The following is a 17435-nucleotide window of genomic DNA, read 5'->3' on the forward strand; positions in this document are numbered from 1 at the left end:
TCCAAATTAGTATCGCGATATTTGATAATATAGGGTTGAAATAAACTTTATCATTTGTAACCCGGCATTGTTATCTCTTGTTTTGTTCGAGCAAAACACACACATGTTGGGTTCCCAGGGGAACTGCAACTTCTGCCACTCAATCCTTACAGTTGGACCACCAGTCTAATAAGCAACCCATTGACTGTACTATTGGTATTGATTATCGGAGAATGTACATTAACACTGACGGGTTTACATACATGTATAAACTACAGGTATTTACATGTAGTTGACTTGGGGATCGGTCTGCAATTAAAGTGAAGTGATTTTATTTTATTTTTTTAGAATATTAAAAGTACATAAGGTTTGGTAGAGAAAGCAATTTAAAGGCAGTGGACACTATTGGTAATTACTCAAAATAATTATCAGCATAAAACCTCATTTGGTAACGAGTAATGGGGAGAGGTTGATGGTTTAAAAGATTGTGAGAAACGGCTCCCTCTGAAGTGACACAGTTTTCGAGAAAGAAGTAATTTTCCACGATTTTGATTTCGAGACCTCAAGTTTAGAATTTGAGGTCTCGAAATCAACCATCTAAATGCACCCAACTTTGTGTGACAGGGGTGTTTTTTACTTTCATAGTTATCTCCCAAGTCCGATGACCGATTGAGCTCAAATTTTCACAGGTTCGTTATTTCATGCATACATGTTGAGATACACCAAGTGAGAAGACTGGTCTTTGACAATTACCAGTAGTGTACACTGTCTTTAAGGTTTGGTATTATTATATATTTTTTTCTAATTTATAAAAGTATGACATAGTTGACTGAATAATATAACAATAATAATAATAATAATAATAATAATAATAATAATAATAATAATAATAATAATAACCGTATTTACAACGCGCCTTTTGCCAAAGGATACAAAGTGCCAGGGGTCGATTTCACAAAGAGTTAGGACTTGTCTTATCTCGAGTTAGGACTAACGAGTAACTCGTCCTAACTTAGGATTAATCTTAAGGTGTGCATGCTACAGTGCAGGGTTGGGACTCGTCCTACATCTACATGTAAGTCCTAAGGTTAGTCTTAAGTTAGGAAGAGTTTTGTGAAATTGACGGCTGGTATTATTACTGCAAGGAGTGGGAAGAAGTTTGAGATTTAAAAAGACCTAATCCTTAGCATTCGGGGTTCTGTGTTCAATTGAAGTGAAGTGATTTTATTTAAAAAAAAAACTCATTCAAGTAGAGGTTGGTAGAATTGCAGTTAAAGTGAAGTGGCTTTAATTAAAAAATTAATAAAAGTATTAAACATGATTGGTTGAGGTGCGCAGTCAAAGTAAAGTGATTTTATTATTAGCTTTTAATATAGGTATTTGTTTAGGGATAGGTTGAGCTGGCAAAACAGTTGTAGCCTTCTGTTCTGTGTGATTAACCATACATTTGTACACAAAAACAAAACATGGGAGAGTTTTGGACTTACACAATTTCGTAGAGCTGCTTGCACCATTACTTGCTTCTTAAGCATGAAATTTCTTACTTGATAAAAACAGGATAACCAACCAAATTTCCACGTGATTTTCAGGATGAGCAAGCAACAGCTGAATACCAGTAACAAGAAATATGCAACAAATGGAAATTTTGTTGGTAATTCTGTCTTTATCGAGGAAGAAATTTCATGCTAAGCAAATTTTCGTGCTTAGCAGCTCTATTAAATTGGGCCCTGTTGTGTGAGTCAGGAGAAAAAATGAGAAAACGTTGCAATATTTTTTATAATAATTTGTAAACACAACTTCTCTCCAATTAAATTTGTGTTTCTCATTATGTTGTGGAGTATTTTCAACCGAAATCATCCGAAGTTACATTTCCCCTTGTATGGGGGCCATTCATAAGACCCCCAAAATGCCTGTTCCAAGTTGTCATGAATTTGACTTCAAGAAGTTTTGTTTTGTTCATAACATGTAAGTTGATTTTAAATTTGTTCATTTGATTTTTTGTTTTGTTTTCAGATTCCACATCTCAAGCCATGCCAGTACCCCAAGGCCCCAACGACAAACTCATGAGTAATGACCTTGTCACCATGGTAACGACCTCATCCCCACTCAGCATCAGTACCATGGCAACCACGGTGCACACCCCTCCCAGTCCAGCACCTAGCCCGTCCCCTCCGGCGATCGCCAACACGGGGACGAATCCGGACGAAAGTGTGATTCCAAATGGAAGGTGAGTTATCAATACTTTTAGCGTCCTTATTGCTGTGTCGGTGCAAAAGTGTTGTACAGTTTCAAAGGGAAAAACCTACAATGTAGAATCCCTAATAATAGTAATGGGTGCGGTTCGATTAGCTTCCCCGGTGTCGTGGTCTCACATGTCCGGCGTGCTGAACGCTCCGGATTACCAAATGCGAGGTAAAAAGAAAAAAACGCAATTTCAATGCATATTTGTGTAGATCATTGAATTCTACTTTTACATCATCTTTCTACCCATATGCATTCTATAACAAACGGTTACAGAACGGTTTTCAAAGACCAACTCGACCGATCTAAGGCAACGTGTTCCTTTAATATGGCAACGTGATGCCCTCTGAATCTATCAGAATTGATCAACTGTTCCTATATGTAAATGGAATTGTTTAAATTGCTACCCCCTCGTAGGACTAGGAGTTGAAATCCATAAAGGTAAAACGTGTTCTTCTTCCTAATTTCTCTGCAGGAATGATAAGAGGTTAACCAAAGAGGCAATGGGACAGTACTTAAGAGATAGGTGTCATCAAACAGTGGTCATACAACACGCTAAAGTCGCACAGAAATCATACGGAACAGAAAAGAGGTAAGGGATACCTTTATAAGAAGTAAGAAGTTTTTATAGCGCAGTTGAGATCAATGTATCAATGTGCTTTACTGTACATTAATGCTCTGGGGCCAATTTCATAGAGCTGCTTAAGCCAAATTTGTGCTTAAGCACGAAAATTGCTCGCTTGTTTTACACATGTTACTGGCCAAAATTTTATGCCATGTGCATTGCTTATGACTGGTATTTAGCTGTTGCTTACTAGCATAACAATTAAGTGGAGTCTTGGCCAGTAATCTGATTTTACTATAAAAGCAAGGTTTTTTTGCTTAAGCAAAATTGTGTGCTTAAGCAGCTCTATGAAATTGGGCCCTGGTCATTGGGCCAAAAACGAACCTGTTATCTGTCTCAGCTCCCTGGGAAGTCTGTATAATGTCCCGGGCTGTTGTGGCGCTTTTAGTAGCAATGCATTGGTTACCAATGAAACAAAGAATTAATTACAAAATCTGATTGTTGACTTAAAGGCAGTGGACACTATTTGTTTTAAATGTACTCAAACTAGTTATCACCATAAAACCTCACTGGGTAACGAATATGGGGAGAGGTTGATAGTATAAAACATTGTGACAAAACGGCTCCCGCTGAAGTGACGTAGTGTCGAGAAAAAAAAGTAATTTTCCACGGATTTGATTTCGAGACCACACGTTTAGAACTTGAGGTCTCGAAATCAACCATCTAAACGCACACAACTTCGTGCGACAAGGGTGTTTTTTCTTTCATTTTTATCCTGCAACTTCGACGACCGATTGAGCTCAAATTTTCACAGGTTTGTTATTTCATGCATTTGTTGAGATACACCAAGTGAATAACAAACCTGTGAAAATTTGAGCTCAATCGGCCTAATGAAAGAAAAAAACACCCTTGTCACACGAAGTTGTGTGCCTTTAGATGGTTGATTTCGAGACCTCAAGTTCTAAATCTGAGGTCTTGAAATCAAATTTGTGGAAAATTTCTTCTTTCTCAAAAACTATTGTACTCAGAGGGAGCCGTTTCTCACAATGTTTTATACCAGCAACCTCTCCCCATTACACGTAATCAAGAAAGGTTTTATGATAATAATTATTTTGAGTAATTACCAAAAGTGTCCACTGCCTTTAAGACTTATCTGCTTACATTTAGTCTTTTGCACCTCAACATTATGTGAAGTATTTTTCTTCATTATTTGTGTTCAGCTTGCTTTGCGCCTCAAACTAGGCACCTAGACTGATGCTTGTACAAATGCCTGATGATTGATAGTACCCAAGATACACCCAAAAGTTTTTTTTGAAATGATACTGCGAGTGGGAAAGTGTTTTTTAACTACCAATGTGAAGTGGTTAAGATACAACGTTGTTGCACGAACAAAACAATGCCCGTCCTCTGTCTCATTATTTGAACGTCTTCTCTTGCCTCCATCTTCAGGTTCTTCTGTCCTCCACCGTGTATCTACCTTCTTGATCCGGGCTGGAGACGCAAACGGGAGCAGATGCAGGGAGACGGTGAGACGGAGGCTGGATCCCAGGTCTGTGCCTTCATGGGCATCGGAAACAGCGATCAAGATATGCAGCAACTAAACCTGGAAGGCAAGGTACGGTCATGTACATCAGGGATAATATTTTTATTTTTTTTCCCTTGTCTTTTTATCGTTTATTCTGTTTATAATTTAATGTAGGCTTTTGCTTTTAAAATTTATTTTAAATATATTTTCACAGTCGTTCATGGTGGTCTGTTTCTGTTCCCTATTTTATTTTACTTAATCTTCAATGTATGCTTTAATTTTCTTTCCTAAGATGATTCTATTTTAATTGTTAACTTTGTACATATCAGATTGTTTTTATATAGGCTATATATGAATATTTTTTTTTTTTTTTTTTTTTTTTTTTTTTTTTTTGGTATCCTTTCCTGTAATTGGCGGCTCGTCTGCTGTTGGTTTGGTCAATAAATATAATATTAAATATAATATATATAATAATAATAATATAAGTTATTGCAGGGTTTTCAGTCCCTACCTGATTGCGTGTGTTTTCATCATCTTCATCATTATTCTCTCTTGATCCATCATGGGAGACGTAGAACCGCCCAACCAATGCGTTCTGCTGCTGATTGCCACAGCTGCCCATCAGCCCGGGACTCGGAAGTCTGCTTCCAGCTGGCCCACCCAGGTGCTGCGAGGTCGGCCTCTTGGCCTCTTCCAGGCTGGGCAGGGGCGGGATCCTCCCCGTGCTTCGACGCTCAGCTTGAGGGCCACATGGACAGGGGTCGGTTTCACAAAGAGTTAGGACTAGTCCTAACTTAGGACTAGTCCTAGGAGATATACAAATTGCATGGATAGTCCTAAGTTAGGACGAGTATATGGTCCTAACTCGAGATAAGACTGGTCCTAACTCTTTGTGAAATCCACCCCAGGTGTATTGTCTGGGAGCTGTGTGTTTTTCAGTCCCTACCTAATTGCGTAGGGGTTTTCAGTCCCACTTTGTTTGCTTTGATTTTTTCCCCATTGAAAATAGTGATGATTTGTTACGCATTGACAAATACAAATATGTAATAAAGTCACCCAAGCGTGCCGTTGGCTAGACTGTGCGAGCGGGCCAGCCACGCTGAGGCAGTCTTGAGTCAGCTGTTACTATGTAAGGCACTCGTCCTCTGTACCTTTATGATAGCCGAGACTCAGAACCCAACCCATAGCCAGCACTATCCTACAAAAGTCAGCGCAAACAAATCATCACTTTACATGTCCCACAGTTTAAAAAATCCTGTGTGAAGAACATTGAAAAGCTTTTCTTACTTTGAGAACCCTAAGTACAAATGCTGTGTAAACAAAGATGATTTGTTTCTGATTTTTTTTACAGTTTCGAAAAGGGGGGAGGGGGGAGAACCCTAAATTTGAGTGCTGTTAAAAAAAACGATGATTTGTTTCTGATATTTTTACTCGCATTCCTTTTTTTCTCTTCAGGATTACTGCGCCGCCAAGACGCTTTACATCTCAGACTCCGATAAGAGGAAACATTTCCTTCTGTCCGTCAAGATGTTCTACGGCAGCGGAGAGGACATCGGAGTCTTCAACAGCAAACGAATCAAAGTCATTTCCAAACCCTCAAAGAAGAAACAGTCACTCAAAAATGCCGATTGTGAGTAGTGAAGACTTGAGTCTTAAGCGAGGTTTAGCAGCAAAAAATTGTATTGTTTCTGGGTGACGACGCTACCTTTGGCTTATTGCATGCTCATGTACATGTATGACGTCTGCGTGCACAAGGTTTAGCTGCATGTTACACAAGCAAATACGTAAATGTGAACGCCAACAAATTGTGTTGTTTCTGGGTGAAACTTTGGGCTTATTGCATGCTCACGTGTCACGTCTGCGTGCATGTACACGTGTACCTGACATGAAAAATGGTAACTTGACGTATGCTAAAAACATGAGGTTTTAATGACACAGTTTCCTCACATTCACGTTCACATAAAAACGTGCAGCTAAACCTCCCAAATGTTTTAGGGCCAAAACGGTGTATCTTGATTTTTAAATTTGAATTCCTCGGACTATGGAGGCAGTTGCTACATGTTTGTCACATGATTCAGGGCAAGCTTTTGAACAGTTGGGTTACAGATGACAAACAACAAATGAAAATTTGGTTGGTAATCCTGTTTTTATCAAGGAAGAAATTTCATGCAAAGCAAATTCTTGTGCTTAGCAGCTCTATGAAATTTGGCCCTGTTTTTTTTCTTTCTTTGCATTGAATCTCATTTGTTGTTTTCTTGTTTTCGTTCTAGTATGCATTCATTCAGGGTCAACGGTGGCGCTGTTCAACCGGCTGCGATCGCAGACAGTCAGTACCAGATATCTTCACGTTGAGAACAATAATTTCCATGCCAGCTCTCAGCAGTGGGGAGCATTCACAATACACTTACGTAAGGCTGAATTTAGTTTGAACTGTTTCTGTGCTTTGGGAGTACAGTGATTTTTTTGGTTGTGGTAAAACCATTTAAGTTCAAGACATTGGACACTATTGGTAACTGTCAAAGACCAGTCTTCTCACTTGGTGTAGCTCAATATATGCATAAAATAACAAACCTGTGAAAATTTGAGCTCAATTGGTCATCCAAGTTGCGAGGGAACTATGACAGAAAAAACACCCTTGCCACACGAGGTTGTGTGCTTTCAGATGCTTGATTTCGAGACCTCAAATTCTATATCTGAGGTCTTCAAATCCAATTAATGTAAAATTCTTTCTTTCTCGAACACTACTTCAGTTCAGAGGGAGCCGTTTCTCACAATGTTTAATACTATCGACCTCTCCCTACTCGTTACCAAGTAAGGTTTTGTGCTACATGTAATAATTAATTTGAATAATTACCAATAGTGTCCACTGCCTTTAAGCCCGGTTCATACTTCCTGGGAATGTGTAAACTCTTGCCAAACATTTGCTGCGAAAACAGGAAGTATGAACAAGTCTTTAATCTTGCTTTTGAGTTAAAGCCATTGGACCCTTTCGGTAAACGGTGTTGTCCAAGGCCCACACTTTGTGTACCACAACTTCTATATCAAATAACAAACCTGCGAAAATTTAGGCTCAATCGGTCATCGGAGTCGGGAGTAACAACGGAAAAACCCACCCTTGTTTCCGCGCGTTTCGCCGTGTCATGACATGTGTTTCAAATAAATCCGTAATTCTCGTAAACGAGAATTTATATTGTTTTGCTGTTTTCTCAAAAAGTAAAGCATTTCATGGAATAATATTTCAAGAGAAGTCTTTCACCATTGCCTTCTGTAAACCCTGTAAGTTATTTGTAAATCTGTGAACTTTTTTTGTTTTTTTTCTGAACCGAAAGTGTCCAATGGCTTTAATGTGGTTTTCAAAGAAAGTGATGAAATCAGTGTTTCGGACAGTATTCTTTGTCGGTCAGTCTTCAGGAGACTGCTAGATTCCACAAATTCACAACAATTAGTTTGAAGTTGTGCTCAAGTCCTGCGAAAAAAATTTGCTGCAAAAAAAAACAGGAAATAGGAACCAGGCTTTATTCCCTCATTTCTGAAAATGTATTTTTATTTTTTATTTCCTAGTGGATGATGAGGAATCAGAAAGTGAGGAGTTTACGGTGCGAGACGGCTACATCCACTACGGGTCAACAGTCAAACTGGTGGACATAATAACTGGAATGGCTCTCCCTAGATTGGTACGTACACAACGCCATACTTAAAACCCTAATAGTAACTGGAATGGCTCTCCCTAGATTGGTACGTACACAACGCCATACTTAAAACCCTAATAGTAACTGGAATGGCACTCCCCAGATTGGTACGTACACAACACCATACTTAAAACCCTAATAGTAACTGGAATGGCTCTCCCTAGATTGGTACGTACACAACACCATACTTAAAACCCTAATAGTAACTGGAATGGCTCTCCCTAGATTGGTACGTACACAACGCCATACTTAAAACCCTAATAGTAACTGGAATGGCTCTCCCTAGATTGGTACGTACACAACGCCATACTTAAAACCCTAATAGTAACTGGAATGGCTCTCCCTAGATTGGTACGTACACAACGCCATACTTAAAACCCTAATAGTAACTGGAATGGCTCTCCCTAGATTGGTACGTACACAACGCCATACTTAAAACCCTAATAGTAACTGGAATGGCACTCCCTAGATTGGTACGTACACAACGCCATACTTAAAACCCTAATAGTAACTGGAATGGCACTCCCTAGATTGGTACGTACACAACGCCATACTTAAATACTTAAAACCCTAATAGTAACTGGAATGGCACTCCCTAGATTGGTACGTACACTACACCATACTTAAAACCCTAATAGTAACTGGAATGGCTCTCCCCAGATTGGTACGTACACTACACCATACTTAAAACCCTAATAGTAACTGGAATGGCACTCCCTAGATTGGTACGTACACAACGCCATACTTAAAACCCTAATAGTAACTGGAATGGCACTCCCCAGATTGGTACGTACACTACACCATACTTAAAACCCTGATAGTAACTGGAATGGCTCTCCCTAGATTGGTACGTACACGACGCCATACTTAAAACCCTAATAGTAACTGGAATGGCTCTCCCCAGATTGGTACGTACACAACACCATACTTAAAACCCTAATAGTAACTGGAATGGCTCTCCCTAGATTGGTACGTACACAACGCCATACTTAAAACCCTAATAGTAACTGGAATGGCACTCCCTAGATTGGTACGTACACAACGCCATACTTAAAACCCTAATAGTAACTGGAATGGCACTCCCTAGATTGGTACGTACACAACGCCATACTTAAAACCCTAATAGTAACTGGAATGGCTCTCCCCAGATTGGTACGTACACAACGCCATACTTAAAACCCTAATAGTAACTGGAATGGCACTCCCTAGATTGGTACGTACACAACGCCATACTTAAAACCCTAATAGTAACTGGAATGGCTCTCCCTAGATTGGTACGTACACAACGCCATACTTAAAACCCTAACCCACATTAGGGTCCCTCCATATAGACTGCCAAATACAACAAAATGCAGTACAGTTGAAATGAGAACCATGCCAAATGTAACAAAGTGCAACTAGGGATTTCGTTGCATTGTGCAGGGCATGTTTTTGTTTGTTTGCGTGTTTGGACATTTATTTCAATATTGGCAACAACAACAAAAGCATCAAATGTAATACAAGCATTATACAGTCCACAGAATTGAGACATAATTATAACATGGCTAAAGATACTCCGTTAAGTTATTACCAACATGCAGGGAGAATTTGAAGCATAGTGCTTTTTAAAAATTTACTCTGGGACAGACAAGACTAGACAGACAGACAGACGGACGGACGGGACCAACCAGATAAGTAAATAGGTACATTGTTTTGAGTGAAACAAGATGATTACAATGACATTTAACAGTTATCACTATTGGGGTGGATTTCACAAAGAGTTAGGACTAGTCTTAACTTAGGACTAGTCCTAAGAGATATCAAAAACGCATTGCTAGTCTTAAGTTAGGACGAGTAACTCGTCCTAAGTCGAGATAAGACTAGTCCTAACTCTTTGTGAAATCCACCCCAGGCCTAGTAAATACATATTTAAGAAAGAAGTTTTAATTTTCCTTGAGAAACTTTCAAGCGTGAGGGATTGCATAATGCTGGTTTGGAGGTTGTTCCAAAATATTATACCATTTGAAATGAGACAATTTTTATAATATGAAGTTCGACTGAAGTTAATATGAAAATCACCCTTTGATGCACCACGAGTGTTATGTGAATGTGTTAGGACTGAGCAAGGGTGTTTGCCCTGCTAAATACAATCAGTATACATGTGTATGTGGTGACTTGGCTAGTATGGGAGACCGTGAACTCAGTCAAATGCAACAAATTCCATCAAGGTATAAACTTGAGTTGACTGCTACATACAACAAAACAAAATACAGCACCAATATGAGGTCACTTGACTGCTGAATGCAACAAATTCCATCAAGGTATAAACTTGAGTTAACTGCTACATACAACAAAACAAAATACAACACCAATATGAGGTCACTTGACTGCTGAATGCAACAAATTCCATCAAGGTATAAACTTGAGTTGACTGCTACATACAACAAAACAAAATACAACACCAATATGAGGTCACTTGACTGCTGAATGCAACAAATTTCATCAAGGTACATATAAACTTGAGTTGACTGCTACATACAACAAAGCAAAATACAACACCAATATGAGGTCACTTGACTGCTGAATGCAACAAATTCCATCAAGGTATAAACTTGAGTTGACTGCTACATACAACAAAACAAAATACAACACCAATATGAGGTCACTCGACTGCTGAATGCAACCAAATTCAGTCTGAGTTAACTGCCGAATGCAACAGATCACAAAAACTATGGCCCTTTTCGAAACCACGGCTTCGGCTCCAGATTCTGCAAAGGCTAGCTTGACCCGCGATTGTTTTGATAATATTGAGTGTGCTTTTGGAATAGGCTCAGGGCTTCAGACGAGAGGACTGAGCAGTAGATTCCAAAAAGCAGTAGATTCCAAAAGGGCCTATGACCGTTTGATGTTGCATGATGTTTACAGTCCATATGGATGTAGGCTTGGGTATCATCAATCAGAAGCCTGGCTGGTATAGCGGAAAGCATTGCCTCCCCAACTTAACGAAGCAATCATGGTTAAGTTTCCTTTTAAGGACACAAGTGTCACAACCGTGACTCAAACCCACACCCTGCTGATCAAACACCAGAGCTTGAATCCGGTGCTCTTAAGCGCGAGGCCCCGACACTCATTTTAAAAGCTGTATTGTTTTAATTATGTGCAGATCATCAGAAAAGTGGACAAGCAGACAGCTTTACTGGACGCCGATGATCCCGTCTCACAACTCCATAAATGTGCCTTCTACATGAAAGATACCGAGAGAATGTACCTCTGTCTATCACAAGAAAGGATCATCCAGTTCCAGGTCAGAGGTCAAATTTGTTTTACCTGTCATCCGGGCCCAATTTCATAGAGCTGCTAAGCACAACAACAATTTGCTTAGCATGAAATGTTTGCATTCGATAAATTAAGGATTACCAACCAAATTTCATGATGATGTTCAGGAAAAGCAAACAACAGCTGAACACAAGTAACAAGCAGTATGCAACAAATAGAAATTTGGTTGGCAATCCTGTTTTTATTCATGCTAAGCAAGATGTTGTGCTTAGCAGCTCTATGAAATTTGGTTCTGATGTTTTGGGATGTTGACAAATTTTGCACTGGGAGGGTATTGAATACAATGGCTCAAATTTGTTTTACCTGCTTAGCAGAAAAAAACAACTGTTAAGATTTATCGTTAGTTTTAATTGATCTGTGTGTTTCCTATTCTTTGCAGCAGATTGCACATTTTTATTAGGTTGCATATATTTTTCTGCGGAGGGTTTTGATCGTCATAATTTTTATACTTTTCACAAATCCGTCATTTTCATAAAATAATGCAGCTCCCAACGTTAAGGAATTCCCATTTTTGTTCGTACTCTCACAGTCGTGTGCCGTGTGTACGCAAGACGCGCAAATCTTGCGTTGCGTTTGCGTGTTAATGCTGTGCAGTCAAGATACGGTGACCAAGAATTCACTCGACTTTGCCTCGTGAAATGGAACAGTCCAAATTTTACCGAGCGATAATATTCCTCCCATTCCACTCTGAGCCACTCAATATTTGTATACTATTATATTGACTGGATAGGACGCGTCGGGCGCTTTGGACACATTTGATGCTCACTGGCACGACACGCTTTAGAGGGCATATAAGTAAAAGCATGCATGCCCAAGGGACTTTTTTGCAGACGCCATTGATCTCAAGAGATCAAGGGCAGACACCTGTTATGAATTATTATTAATTTCACTATTTTCGTTTTATTATAGGCCACACCTTGCCCTAAAGAAACCGACAAAGAAATCATCAACGATGGTGCTTCCTGGACCATCATCAGCACCGACAAAGCCGAGTACAGTTTCTACGAAGGGATGGGACCGGTCAAGGCACCGGTCACACCGGTACCTGTGGTGATTGACCTCCAGCTGAATGGGGGTGGTGACGTGGCCATGTTGGAACTGACCGGTGAAAACTTCACGCCGAACTTGAAGGTGTGGTTTGGAGATGTTGAGGCGGAGACTATGTACAGGTATGGAGGCAGCAGTCTGAACAATATTTATTTATTTATTCATCCACATTCATAAATACCTTTAGACAGTTTCGCTGTTCCTATTGGTGGAGAGCGCGTCACGTGGGTGTGCTTAAGGGAGCGTCTCAAAAGTCGTGAACGTTCCCGTCAAAACGGAACGTTCCCATTTGATTGTTCCTTTTTAGGTGGACCGCGTCCGCATGCCCGTTGGGACACAGCGGCATGATATTTTGACCATTCCCTTGGGAACGTTCCAACGGGAACGATCTGCCTGGTTGTCCAAAGGGGAACATTTGCACATTGCTAATTTGTGCCGGATTGCGTGCATATGTTTGCGCTCCCATTGCCGGAGTTGCGTTGACTCAGTCAAGGAGTAAACAAACAACAACAAAAGGTAGGTTCATAAATAAATGTTTTAAGCCAGTCTGAAACAATTTGACTACTTTTAAATATGTTGTCAATTTTGTTAGAATAATCAAGTCTATAATGTTCCGTTACGTGACTCACGCTCCCCGCAATTTCCTCAAATCCAGACTACCTTAATATATTATTAACGTTATTTCATAGTACAATATAGGATAGGAGGATAATCTTATTTTACATAACTTCCACACTTCAGAGATGCGTAGTGTCATTTTAAACTGCAGTTAAGTGGTGACCAATGACTGAGATTGTTTTAAATTTGATAAGTCTGGATAATCATGCATGTATTTCAAGTCTGGGTAATCTTAACCTTCCATCCTACCGACCGTCGTACACACATGGGTGATACGTCGAAACACTTGCGTCGCTGAACCCAGTTTACACTACCCTTCAAATCAAAATAAACCTCATGTTTTGCATCCAACTACAAACGTAAGTGCCAATCCCTCTTTAAAAAGATTGTTGTGTATTCATAGTGTAAACTTTTTCGAAGGGAAAACATTACTCACCGGAATTCACCAGCGACGTACGGGATCGAGATGCCATTTTGTTAGAAATTACACGTTCGCATACAGGCCGAGTTCCCAAATGGGTAAAACCGGACAACCGTCCCAATGGGAATGCATAGATTTCTTGCCTGTGAACATGCGGGAACAGCGCCCGCGGTGGAACGTCCAAACGGGGATATGCCCGCGATCCAGCGGGGACACGGAGTATGCCCTGCGGGACGGTGATGTGTTCTCATTTGGAATGTTCCAAGCGATCTGACTTTTGAGACGCTCCCTAAGTGGTTGATAATGACCAGCTGGAGCTGTTTATAAAATGGTTGTTTAGCTGCATTACGCGCACGAATGCACATCCGAAATCTGTCTCAGTCATAAAAATGGCGGCTATCTGTCCATTATTTATTTATTTATTCACTTCAGATTTTGAACAGCTACTTATAGACCTTTCTTTTGTTGATAAACAAACCGCCTTGGTTGGCATGGTCGGCCGAATGTTAGTAAAACACTCAATCGTAAAAACAGATGTTTCCACAAAATTCAACATTTTCTGCAAATTTTCATATAAATAAAATACCTCTCATGATAAGTTGCTTTGTTTTAAACAACATCAACAAATTTTGAAACATTGTTACCAAAAATAGCGATCTATTCTTGATTTGCACTTATGGCTTTCTATAGTTTTCCAATCTGGGTTGGCAAAAACTCGGGCTGTGACGTTGCAAAAGAGAGGTCTATAAAATCACTGACATGTGGAACCATGTATAAATCTCTTTTGTGGTAGTGTGTTTGCTCTGAAAAGAGCCGGTGTGGTCTCAACCTTTTCGGCAGTATACTCTAATCGTCTTCATTTCTTCTTTTATTCTAAAATGTAACATTAAAGAATCTACACAAGAGAACGGGTTGGAGAAAATCTCCGTCCGTGACTCCGCGTGACGGACAAAAACAACAGCGCAAAAAGACAGACACTAAATAAAATGTGTGAAACGGCAACAAGAAAAAATGGGGGGTGGGGTAAAAGCTGGGCTTTGTGGGCCTGCCTTAATTCAAAAGACAGATTATTCGATCATGTCATGGTCAAATTTGGAGTGAACAAAAAATCAGTATAATTTTTTTTTTTATGAGGTCAGAACTGCAGCTCGGCTTAGAGATCTGGCAAGTTGTTTCAACTTTCTCTTCATTGCCTTCTTAAAGCCATTATACACTTTCGGTAAACAGTATTGTCCAAGTCCAGCACTCTGGTATCACAACTTATATATAAAATAACAAACCTGTGAAAATTTAGGCTCAATCGGTCATCGGAGTCGGGAGAAAATAACGGGAAAACCCACCCTTGTTTCCGCACGTTTCGCCATGTCATGACATGTGTTTAAAATAAATCTGTAATTCTCGCTATCGAGAATTGATATTGTTTTAATGTTTTCTCAAAAAGTAAAGCATTTCATGAACTAATATTTCAAGAGAAGTCTTTCACCTTTACCTTCTGTAAACCCTGTAAATTATTTGTGAATTTTTTTTCTGTACCGAAAGTGTATAATGGCTTTAATAGTTGATAGAAGAGTGAACATTATTTGAAAGCCCCTACTGAATATTTCACTTCAGGACAAGTGAGTCGTGAAACCTTGATCCTTGAGGTCAGGAACCTATATAGAGTATATTCCCTGTTTTGGCTTTTGTAAAATTTTGTTAAAATTGACTTGATGTATTTTGACCCCTTGCTTGACGTCACACGTGGCGACTGTGCCACGCTCACCATTTTGGTGGGCATTAGGTTTTCCTGTAAACGCCACATTGCCTAAAATGCGCACTTCACTGAATAACGCACAGTGACATTTAAACACCAAAATGGCGCATTCAAGATAATTTTGATCATGACGTCAGGTGAATTGGGTCAATACACAGGAAAAAACACTGCTCTTTCCCTGTTGTAACACTTCTATTGTTTATCCTTACCTTATCGTTATTTCTAATTATTTATTTTCAATTTATTTTGTATTCTTATTATATATTTATTATTTGCTATTGGTTGTATAATTATCTGTTTTTTTTAATGCTTTGTGTACTACATGTATACTATGTTAAATCTATATTAATTTTATTGTGTACCCCAAATGTGGGGCAACAGATCTACGGATCATAGTATGTATTTGCTTTTGTTGTGCCTTGCCCATCTCGGGGTATTATTGTCAAAGTATTATGTTTTGTACTGTTATGGCAAATAAAATAATAATAATTATTACTTCTTTTTTTGTGGATTGTTGTTGCAGGTGTGCCGAGTACATGCTTTGTGTGGTCCCAGACATTTCAGCGTTCCGTGGTGAATGGAGGTGGGTGAGGAGGCCAACCCAAGTACCAGTCACACTAGTACGCAACGACGGCATCATCTACCCCACTGGTCTCACCTTCACATACACCCCAGAACCCGGCCCCCGACCCATCAATGGACTCTCCGATGGAATGATCCATTAGCCTCGCGGGGTTGTTTCTGTGAAACTTGCCCTCTTTTGACTCGGACAAGTAAAACAAAAACAAAAACTATGAAAGAAACTCGGGACCAAATAACTGACAACCCATCTTGCATTATGGATGTTGATCAAGAGGGGTGTCGACATGCTTGATCTGCGGAGGGCTGCATGTTAAAGCGCCATGAGCACTTTTAGTGGATACCGGCGCTATAGAAGACGTCATTATAATGTTTATACAGTGCCTCACTGGAACCCTTCATTTTGAAAGAGGGGTGTTTCACCATTTTGTGCCAACGAGAAAGCCCTGGTTGTACAATGTATATTCCTGATGCAGTAAAAATATGCCTTTAGAAAATGATGCTGTTGGAGATTTTAAGGAAAACTGTCTTGATGCTTCGTCTCTACACCAGAGACCAATTTTAAAGAGCTGCTAAGCACAAAAATTTGCTTAGCACAAATTTCTTCCTTGGTAAAAACAGGATTACCAGCCAAATTTCCATTTGTTGGATATTGCTTATTACTGGTATCCAGCTGTTGTTTGCTTATCCTAAAAATCACGTTGAAATTTGGCTGGTAATCTGTTTTTTTGGGGGGGCAAACATTTCATGCTAAGCAAATGTTTGTGCTGAGCAGCTCCATGAAATTGGGCCCGTTCCACAAGCAGGGCACTGGGGGATGACCCAGGTGAGCCCCTGGAATGACGTCAAAGCTATTCAAACGTACCAGGGGCAGGACTTGACCCAGGGAAACTAATTGGCACACCCTTAATCCCAACTTCATGACACTTCATTTTGGAGACAGTCCTCTTGTTTCCAAAGAGGTGACAAGTTACCCTTGAGGGTTAACCACAAGGCCCCGTCTAGTGTCCCGCACCACCGCTAAGGAAAACAATGATGATGGGACCGTTTACAGGGTTACCATTCTTGACATCTCTATTCAAGAAGAGTGACTGGCTTACACCATAAAGTTACATGTAAGAACTAGAGGGCGCACTGGTGATGCTTCTTGCACAAACGCGACGGGACCGAAGGAGATACTCGCGCGCCATTCTGTTCGCTCGTTGAATATGAAACACATGTTTGAGTTTAAGTTTATTGAACGCTACGCGATGCTGTTTTTTCAACTTTCAAAATGGCCGCACAAACACACGCTAAGCAATGCCTGTTTTGTCAACTTAGAAAATGGCCGCCTGCGCGCATGCCGGGTCGCGTATATAGGCCATTGGGCCCTCTAGTTCTTATATATAACTCTATGGCTTACGCCATTCTGCTAGGCGCACAAAGTACTTTTTTTCTTTACTTGAAGGCTGTAAGCAACAAAATGACCCCTGACATAAATTATGGCTCACTGTTAAAGTTTTGTTGATAATATTACCCCAAGGAAATGTTTTCCCATTTCGTTGCAGAATTTAACCTTCAAATGACAAATGAATACCAAAACAAAACCCCAAACTTCTTTCCAACTTTCACACTCATTTTTCATAGTTATACACAATAAAACCAACTGAAGCATCAAGCCCTAATTAGCCCCTTCAGAACCCAATACATGTACATGTATGTGT

At 39.9% G+C, this 17435-nt stretch overlaps 1 protein-coding gene across 4 annotated transcripts in view; it reads left to right on the top strand.

The window, feature by feature from the left end:
- The window catches only part of LOC117299294 (recombining binding protein suppressor of hairless-like), a 58364-nt gene extending 42008 nt beyond the window's left edge, over window positions 1-16356 (top strand). For all 4 annotated transcript variants that reach the window (XM_033782789.1, XM_033782790.1, XM_033782788.1 and 1 more), the window contains 9 exons: window positions 1993-2206; window positions 2696-2812; window positions 4235-4400; window positions 5766-5940; window positions 6581-6718; window positions 7872-7984; window positions 11142-11282; window positions 12224-12483; window positions 15677-16356. In XM_033782789.1, the coding sequence (XP_033638680.1) occupies window positions 1993-2206; window positions 2696-2812; window positions 4235-4400; window positions 5766-5940; window positions 6581-6718; window positions 7872-7984; window positions 11142-11282; window positions 12224-12483; window positions 15677-15878 (1526 nt within the window). In that variant the 3' untranslated portion in view covers window positions 15879-16356. The remainder of the gene's footprint in view (window positions 1-1992; window positions 2207-2695; window positions 2813-4234; window positions 4401-5765; window positions 5941-6580; window positions 6719-7871; window positions 7985-11141; window positions 11283-12223; window positions 12484-15676) is intronic.
- Window positions 16357-17435: the final 1079 nt, after the last annotated feature.

This window comes from Asterias rubens, chromosome 14 (assembly GCF_902459465.1).
Source record: "Asterias rubens chromosome 14, eAstRub1.3, whole genome shotgun sequence".
Classification (NCBI taxonomy): domain Eukaryota; kingdom Metazoa; phylum Echinodermata; class Asteroidea; order Forcipulatida; family Asteriidae; genus Asterias; species Asterias rubens.